We start from the raw sequence: 9,072 nt of genomic DNA, 5'->3' as shown, positions 1-9,072 counted from the left end.
TATAAAGTCAGAGAGAAGACAAATTTTAATGGTTGAACAATATACAGCTTATTATTAGATGTTATTCACAAGATTGAAATATCGGAGGGTTACATAATGATGCACAAAAAGACGAGATATTGGACAAAGACTTGGAGGTAATGACGTTATTCAATGTTTACTTCTAAAAATTGAAACGAATAAGTGAATAATTATATTCACAACAATCAGATGAGATAAAAAAAATGAAGTCATTGTCTTACTTGTTCCAATCACAAATAACATGATTCTGATGAAAAAAAAAATTCCACATCTAAATCTTTGTATTATCACAATTCTATAAATCCTGACTGGAGATTTGCATTAAAAAATATCACAAGGCAAGATAAACTGCATACATCTAAATTAATCGATTTTTTTCCTCAACTCTTGATTACAAAGTGAGTTACAATGTATTGATTCATAATGCATTCAACAATAAAATCACTCTATTAAAACTGTATAACAGGTGCCATGGAATACATCTATGATAACTAGTGCTATAATGAAAGATTAAAATTCCATATAAAATAATGCTCATGAAGCATTTTATATAAATTTTATCTACATACAATTATAGCTTGTGATGATTTTTTCATCACATTCGGTTTTCCATTTAATTATAGAAAATCAAAAGCTCTAAAAAAGTTTATCTATAATCACCACCTTACATGTATGTAGTTTACATATATTAAGGCACATCTTTCAGCATTCATCAAATGAGAGAATTGTTGGAGTTTGTAACAAGAACAATTTGAAATATCTGATAATAATCTAAACAACACTGTGGATGAAGTTTTCAAAGACTGTCAGAGATTAAATAGAGAAAACACACCATAATTCCTCTTCCTGATAAATAATACTTAATCATTCCAAGACAAAAGTGCTCTATAAATTTCAACATGATTATCTTGCTTGTCACGGTGATTCTTTAAATATATTGCAATGAATAACTGAACATCGTTATCAACGTCCATTACCTCTTTATGGACTTCATAATCTGTTCTATGGGAACCTTCCTCATATAGTTATCACACATTAATAAGGGGCAGTCTCTAAACTCCACAATATAATCATAATACAGAGTCAAGAGCTGAGGGGAGTAACTGCCACCAGGGTAGCCATTTTCCTCCAGCGTCGTGCTGGGATCCAGCGCCATCTCGGGATCTCTGGATGTGTCCCTGAAAATGGCGATGGTGGAGGAAGAAACGTGAAGCTCACTTACCACCAAATTGATCAGACCAGCCACGGTTGTGTGGGCAGGGAGCAACTTGGTTAAATTCAGGGGAAGGGGTTTGTTCAGATTTGCAAAGGTGGCTATACCTAAATGGTAAAATAATGTCCCATTGTGCTTACTTTTTAGGGCTACTGTATTTCTGCCACAAAGCTGTGCCAGGGCTCCTACTTCTATTTCTGGATTTCATTTGTTCATCAGTTTAGTATATCAGACAAATATCACCTATAACAGGAAAAATCTGTAAGGTTCCTCCTTTCACGTTGTAGCTTTTTTAATGCAATGTAACCCAACTCAATGCCACAACCCTCTCTCTAGCCAGCTGCCACACCCCACCCACCTGTATGAGAGCCATCTCCTGCTGCTTCTGCTTCTTAGTGTCCCTGGGTGACGTGGTCTGGCCCTGCCCATTTCCTGGCCCTGGCCTCCAGTATGTCCATAACTAGCCCTCTGCCCTGAGAGTTGAGATACTGGTCCTTAATTAGCTGCCTGACGTGTTGTGTTGAATATCTTATTAAGGGTAGCTGAAATGAAAGGTGTGGTCATCATCTACATGTTCTGTACAAGTTCAGTAAGAACCAACTAAGGGAGATGGAGGTTTTAAAAATTTGCATTGAAATATAGTTCAAAAGCTGCTTTAATTATCTTTAATGGAAAGGTGCTCAGATTACTAATCTAGGCAGCAATTAATTAAAATTAAAGACGCAAGATACAGGTGACAGAAAAAGAAGTGTCTTACAATTAAACAGCTTATTCGTAATCAATGAGTGTGACAATTAAAACTGACTTTTGGTCACTTAATCACAGTGAAGTGTGACCCCCCTTTCCTCTGGAATATGCACAAGTTAAAGCCAGTCAATGTTGAACAGGTGTCAGTTGAAAAATATTAATTTACATATGTATGTACTTAGGTTACATATATATATTTTATTCATTGTTACGTATCCATCCACCTGGATAGATGAAAATGAAAATTATAATTCAATGTAAATTTTAAATGAGTATGCAATGGATCAATTATAACATGTATGATTACTCCAAACTTACTAAAAAAACAAGTTCCAAGTAATTACCCTCATTTCTGGTCTCCAGTTCCTTCCCATGCCTCTTCGAGATGGAGCACAGGTCACTGACCTCTTGAAACGACGCCTTTCTGTCTGACAGTTTATACACAATCTGTTCTGCCTCTCTCAGATTGGTCATCACTAAAATGGTATTGAGACAAAGAATAACACTAGGTAGGTTTGTCATGTTTTACACAAATCAATTTTTTTTAATCTATTTCCGGGCCTACATTTTAGTCCAATGAAATATGTGCAAAGACCAAGAACAGCTGTTTTCCCAGTAATACAGCTGAAGTCCCCAATGGGCTAATTAGGAGATTAATTAGACTTAAACTGTAAGCCTGAATTAGATTATAAGACATATTTATGGGAATATGAATATATCTGTGCAAAATTAGAAAACCAAGAGGTGCAAAAAATTAAGATGAAATAAGCAGCAAACAAGATCTTGAGACATAATTGAAACAAATTCTTTATGAAACAAGTTTTTTTGTATTTGTCAGCTCAAAAGGATGTCAATATATACAGAATTCATCTTCCTTAATTGAAATTACTTAAAAGATAAATCGTGAAACATGAATTAATGTGGAATATGCTACGTACACAAAATTAAGTAAATCACAGTTCAATAAGTGTCAAATAATGGAAAAATATAAATGCACAGTGTACTTAAGTTGAAGATTGTGAAAAAACTGTATTATTTATTAAAGAAAAAAAGTCAAATAGAATAAATGAAGTAAATTAAATAATACTTCAATGCATGTGTTGTCTATATATAGTTATAGGGTAGGCCAGTATGTGCATGAGTGAGGAATTTATTGTTTAGATAATTAAAATAATCAGACCTGCAGTACCTTGCTGTATCTTCAGTTGTCTGGGTTTTTCCAGACTCCCTCCATTTAATTTCTTCATCCTCGCGCCACGCCCACGCCCTGCCATGATGATACCACTGACTGATATAACTCTACCTGTAATAATAATAATAATAATAATAATAATAATAATACTCTTCTTTTTGATTTTCAATACATGATTTTCACAACATTTGTATCCACATTTCATTGCATCACACCCTTTACTGCATGTAAATTGTGACTACTAATATTTAAACCATGGAAATTTTATTGTCTTAAAGAGCTTCTGACACTTATCCCAATATCTAATACATAATGTTCAACATACTAATACTGATGGATATATATTAATGTACAGCTTTATTGTAATTTAGTTCTTCTCCATGGTTAAGGTTATGTTTCAAAGGAAGAAGCGTCAATTAATCCTGACACCCCAGCTCTTTAAAACTTCAAATTCTGACAAATTCACCAGATATCAGTAATTTCACTATAAAATTAGCTAACTGGGGAAAAAAATTAATCAGATCAATGATACATTTGACTAAATGCTTTAAATATTTTTAACTTCCCTAAGCCACAAGGCTTAAATTTTACGACCAGTACATAAAGCCTGGACACTGAGGTATACACAAACAGCCAACAGTCTGGGAATTTTATCTGGATCATGATATGTCTGCATCAATATCTAATTAACACACCAGTCTAATTACTAACAGCTTCCCTTTGAAGTCTACATTATTCAATTCAATTCCATACAATTTATTTCTGTACTGGTACATAGGTTGTCATGACCTTGTACAATATGATATACCAATGACGATACAATACAGTTGGTGCATTACCATTTCTCTAGTTGGTAATTATGTTGCCTAGCGGCCGTTTGTGAATGAAAAAACAATCTTTATATAATGAACATATGTACTAGTAAAATTACTCATAAAACATTCTATCATAGAGCGCATTCTCAACGAATTAAGCCAGGCTTTACAAAGCCGGTGACCTAAAAATGGCGGACGTACATGAAAGAAAAACCGCCTAATCTTTTAATAGTCTCTCCGCCTCCCCACACGTCGTCCCTGCGGGGTACAGTAATTAAATCTCGGCTCCGTTCGCCATGCGGAAGCTACCTGAGAAATATTAAGTGCGCATGCTCATCAGTTAAACTCGTGGTGAAGAAAGCATGGCGGCTGAAGGCGATCGAAGGAAAAAAGCTCTTCTGTTCTATTATCTTTGAAAACAGAGACGAAAAGGAATAAATTGGCCCGTAGAGCAGCAATGAATCGACTATGTACGGAGATAATATCACCAGAGATATTCACGGAAATATTAATGTTCGGAGCCGAGATTTAATTACTGTACCCCGCAGGGACGTCGTGTGGGGAGGCGTGTGAGAGGCGGAGAGACTATTAAAAGATTAGGCGGTTTTTCTTTCATGTACGTCCGCCATTTTTAGGTCACCGGCTTTGTAAAGCCTGGCTTAATTCGTTGAGAATACGCTCTAAGTACTAGTGAGATAAACCTTGGTGTGATTATAAATTTACCATAAACATACTATAAACATATGGGTACAAGCATATGTTAGTGTTACACAAAAGGATATGTTCAAACTTAAAGGGAGAGAGAACTACAGTTACATAGCTGTTTACATGGCTGAGTTTGGTTGTCTGTATTAATAGATGCTACACCAGGTTACTAAAAGCTGCACTTAGTGGGATGGACAAAGTGCCAAACATTAGATCTATGGCAATATACCAAAAGTCACCTCTAAAATAACAGACTTTGAGGGCATCTGGCCTTTTTTTTATCATCACACAGACAAAGCAGCATGTAGATTTCTGCTTTGGGTACCTGCACATGGCTCATGATATGTCCACCTTTTCCTTGAGCTAGGACACTGCATGGCTTGGAGAACAAAATTGTACTTGCCAGTGTCATAGCGGATTGTAGGATCTGGAAATCTATTTATGCTGTTGCTTAATTAATGATGTTGACGGGTCCACCATCAATAAGATTGATTGATTTGGTCTAATTAAGCTACTCCTAAAATGAATACTCCCTCCTTAATCACTAATCACCAAGATATATTCAGGCCAATTACCAAGAATTCCTGAATCACAGTTCAATATTGGGCTCAAATAATGCATCACGCTTGAAAAATAAGACCAATCATGCGGAATGCAAAAGGTATTTCCTACCCTCTATAATGGACTGGGGATTGGGGTTGGGGCTGATCTGCCTGATGGCAATAATTAATTAATCACAATTAAGAATATAAAGCATTAAGCAATTAAGATGTGGTCTCACTATAAACAATTTATGGATGACTAACAATTTTTTATAACTTTTTTGAGACATAAAACTGATCCAATGTTTCAAGTAATTCTTTCCCGATTGCAGAGGTTTAACAATGTTTTCAGAATACATGTATTTTAAAGGGAGAGATGTAGTGCAGACATTTAAAAGTTTATGACATTGAGTAATGTGGATTTTTCTGCCATATGCAATACTATTTATGAATTTAGTTTTAGAAATTTTAAACTTTTGTTACATGAGAAAGCTGACAAGTTTATGAGTAGACAATAGGAAACTTTTTAGTCTATCTTTCAAATAAGAAAATTAACTGATATCAAAAAGTCAAACAGAAAAATCGTAGCCTTCCGGCTTCGGTTCCCAAAAATACAAAATAATGCCGTCATTTGTCAAATGATTTGAACTTGTCGAGCACAATTTTGGCAGAGAATTTCCCACCGCTTATCGCCTTTCCTACGACAAATTAGTAATAGAAATTATGTATAACTAAATAACTGCTTTATGGAAGCTCAAAACAGTGAATATGAAGAAACAAACTCACCTAAATTTTACTCTACCTCCTTCCTCGTCTGCCAGAAATGTTACATCTGCAGCACTTTCTCCCGGCGTGATAAGGTTGTGACCAATCAAATACAAGGTGAATGTCGATTTAAAGTCTTGTCTTCAGGGCAGAAACCACCAAATAATTTCCCATTGACGACCATACTAAGAAATGCCTGCAAAACTGCATGAACAAAATTACTCTGTGAAACATTTCTCACCCCCATGGACAGCAGACACACTGACATAACTCCCAATGGCAAAAAAATGTACTGTCATCCAACATAATTTCTTACCGGCATCACTTGAACATGTGCACCCCTCTGTTTGTAAACAAACCACTGCACCACTCACAGTCAGTAGCCCCCTCCGCCAGGGGTCTCACGACTGCACCGCACCTGTGCCTGGTCCTGAAAAAAAAAAAAAACTGGCAATAGTTTACACCCTAGCCTGCTAGTTGATACCAAAATTAACCCTAGCAACACACAAGAAATGCCAGGAAAAAAATGGAAAAAAGCACTCATTTCTCTCATTGAACTACATTCGTTGATCAGCTGATTGGCTGATTTAGTGGTTTCTGCCCTTCAGGGTGGACACGGCAATTTAATTACATTACACAATTTTGATCTTATTGAAGTTTCTTATTTTTCTTTCTCTTCACTCCATTTAATTTTGCATACTATTTTTTTTCCTATTTATTTCTAAAAATTTTTGGGGGGTATATTTGTTCTCGACATAGGTAGCTCAGGGCCGTAGCCTCCGGGGGGGCAGGGGGGGCAGCTGCCCCCCCCTGGGATTTGAGGTTCAAAAAAAATAAAATAAATAATAATCGCAAAGGTAAAAAAAATAATTGCAAACTTGGTATCAATTCTGTGGGAAAATGCACTCATGGCCACTAGACAATCATTCAACAATCTAGGGAGGGGGACACCCCCTCCCCCCTCGGGGGCTTCGCCCCCTCGTGTCCGCTTACTGCCCCCCCTGGCATTTTGCTCAGGCTACGGCCCTGTAGCTAGGCTAATACCATCAACCTGTATGCTTCTACACCGCCATGGCCGAATTATGATGTGAGATCATCTCAGATTTGGTCTTTCAATCGAGAATGCCACATAAATCTTTTTTAAGAAAAATATATCTATGTCTTGCATCGTTGATTTAATGACTAAATTATAAACTATAAATTTATAATATATTGATTCATTTAATGCTAAATTACAATCGCTCTGTGGCAAAATTGCAGGCTTAGGCCTATTTTCACCTGAAAAAGATAACAAATTACACGAGTCATTAATATTCTATTAAATTCCCCGTATGTTTCAGTTTTAATAAATATACATCAAAATGATATTTTATACAAATATAGCAACACAATGTGCTCAAAGAAAAAAAAATGAAACTTAGAATAAAACATTTTTCATAAAAAACAAAACAATTAGTAAATAGAATATTATAGCATTTGTTAATGTAACAGCTCTGTTTAGATAACTATTTTCTATTATCATTTCAAAGCAGTTATACAGGTATATTAAACAAAGATAAAGAGCAAATATATTTTACATGAAACTGGGTGGTCCTGACCCCTCCCCCTTTGGTTTCTGAAAAATATATCACACCAATATTCCCCTCTTGAAAAAAAAAATAGTTCTTAATCACACCAAAGGGCACCGTTTGCCCTCAAAAACATCAAAAAATTTTCGGGGCCCTTGAGCAGGCAACGAACCCCACGCCTAGGGGGCGATGGTCGACTTCGCGTTCGAGATCTGTCGTTCTGGACCCCCCTTCTAATAATCCTGGATCCGCCCCTGAAACCCATCAATTTAGGAAATTTATCTTTAATAAAAATATAAATATGTATCGTCTAAAATGTTTGTTTTCATGGTTTTTTTGTCTTTTGAGGGTAAGGGGGTAGAAGAAGGGGGAATGACCAGACCTTCAATTACCCATTTTTCACAATCCCCCGTAATTTGCCATAGATTGACATCATTAAATAGGCTTCATATTTAAGTAGCAAAATCACCTATTCTACGCACATCGCACCATTGAAATCGAAAAGTAATTAACAGTACATGCCCAATACTTAATTTCTCGGATCATTGGCCTTACCTCCATTTTCAGAGGGGGCACCACCTGTAACTCTCTGCCGTCTGTCCATGGTCTGGCCACCATATCCCAAGATGTCCACGCTTTGTTTTCTTGCTGCATATCTCTAGCGGGTATTGAACAGGTAGTCTAAGTATCGCTTACATTAAATTCCATGTGGTAAAAAATGAAAACTCCACGCCAGTCAGAAAAATATGCTTCGTATAAGCTGTGTAATTTCATGTTAAGGTTATTTCATCATTTTGGCTTTCTACTTTTTTACTTCTCACCCCAACCCCTGAACCCGTTGAGGCAGATTGTTTAACTCCATCTTCAGCTAAAAGTATACTTTTTCATTTTAGTTATTAGAGACTCATTCTCATAATGTCCTCTTCATTATATGGTTGTATGCTTTTTGTTAATCATTTTTTAAAAATAAAAGACCATTTGGGTAATTGTAGTAGATGTAGATTATCAAAATGTGACGTTTTTTTTTTCTATAAGTTGACCTTTTACCATGAAACCTCCGTGTACGTAGGTCATATGTTGCCCTGAGCAAACAACCTTCTTCTGGGGTTCGCCCCCCCCCCCCCCCCCCCCCTTTCCGTCTACAGACCTGTTAATTTTGGTAATTTAACAACGTAAAAGATCACAGGAGCTGAGGGAGGTAACTCCCTCCCTCCCCCCCCCCACACACACACACGAAAGTTTTTTTAAACCATGCCAGTTCTGAACAGTGAAAAGGAGGACTATGAAGCCCTGCATGCCATCTTCTTTCAAGCAAATATAAGAAGTAGTTAAAACATTTAAGCAAATGTAAAAAGTAAAAGAAAACATTAAATCACAGCAAGTATATTATCCTTTAGTTATCCTTTCTCCTTGGAAAATTAATGCTACCAAAAAACTGGACAACTCCACATAAATATTTATAGCAAAAATGTACTATCACTTTATCTTTATTATCATCATCTGT

The 9,072-nt window shown here is 36.2% G+C and overlaps 1 protein-coding gene across 6 annotated transcripts; it reads right to left on the bottom strand.

Moving 5' to 3' along the window:
- Nucleotides 1–138: 138 nt before the first annotated feature.
- LOC106165264 (uncharacterized) lies at nt 139–6,546 on the bottom strand. 6 transcript variants are annotated; one of them, XM_087011175.1, is made up of 5 exons: nt 6,022–6,546; nt 3,162–3,284; nt 2,300–2,457; nt 1,593–1,776; nt 139–1,477 (listed from the first exon to the last, which is right to left on the bottom strand). In XM_087011175.1, the coding sequence occupies exons 2-4, from the start codon at nt 3,253–3,255 to the stop codon at nt 1,627–1,629; spliced, it is 402 nt and encodes a 133-aa protein (XP_086867301.1). In that variant the 5' UTR covers nt 3,256–3,284; nt 6,022–6,546; the 3' UTR covers nt 139–1,477; nt 1,593–1,626. The 6 variants fall into 6 exon arrangements, with proteins under 6 accessions (XP_086867301.1, XP_023933320.2, XP_086867300.1 ...); XM_024077552.2 differs by having other exon boundaries at nt 139–1,199; nt 6,022–6,545; XM_087011174.1 differs by having other exon boundaries at nt 139–1,776; nt 6,022–6,545.
- Between the last annotated feature and the right edge of the window lie 2,526 nt (nt 6,547–9,072).

The sequence above is a fragment of the Lingula anatina genome, chromosome 4 (genome assembly GCF_051362555.1).
Source record: "Lingula anatina isolate TDL-2025a chromosome 4, LinAna3.0, whole genome shotgun sequence".
In the NCBI taxonomy this organism is placed as follows: Eukaryota; Metazoa; Brachiopoda; class Lingulata; order Lingulida; family Lingulidae; genus Lingula; species Lingula anatina.
Note: the sequence above shows the minus strand (reverse complement) of the source record. Positions and strands in the feature narration are given on the sequence as shown.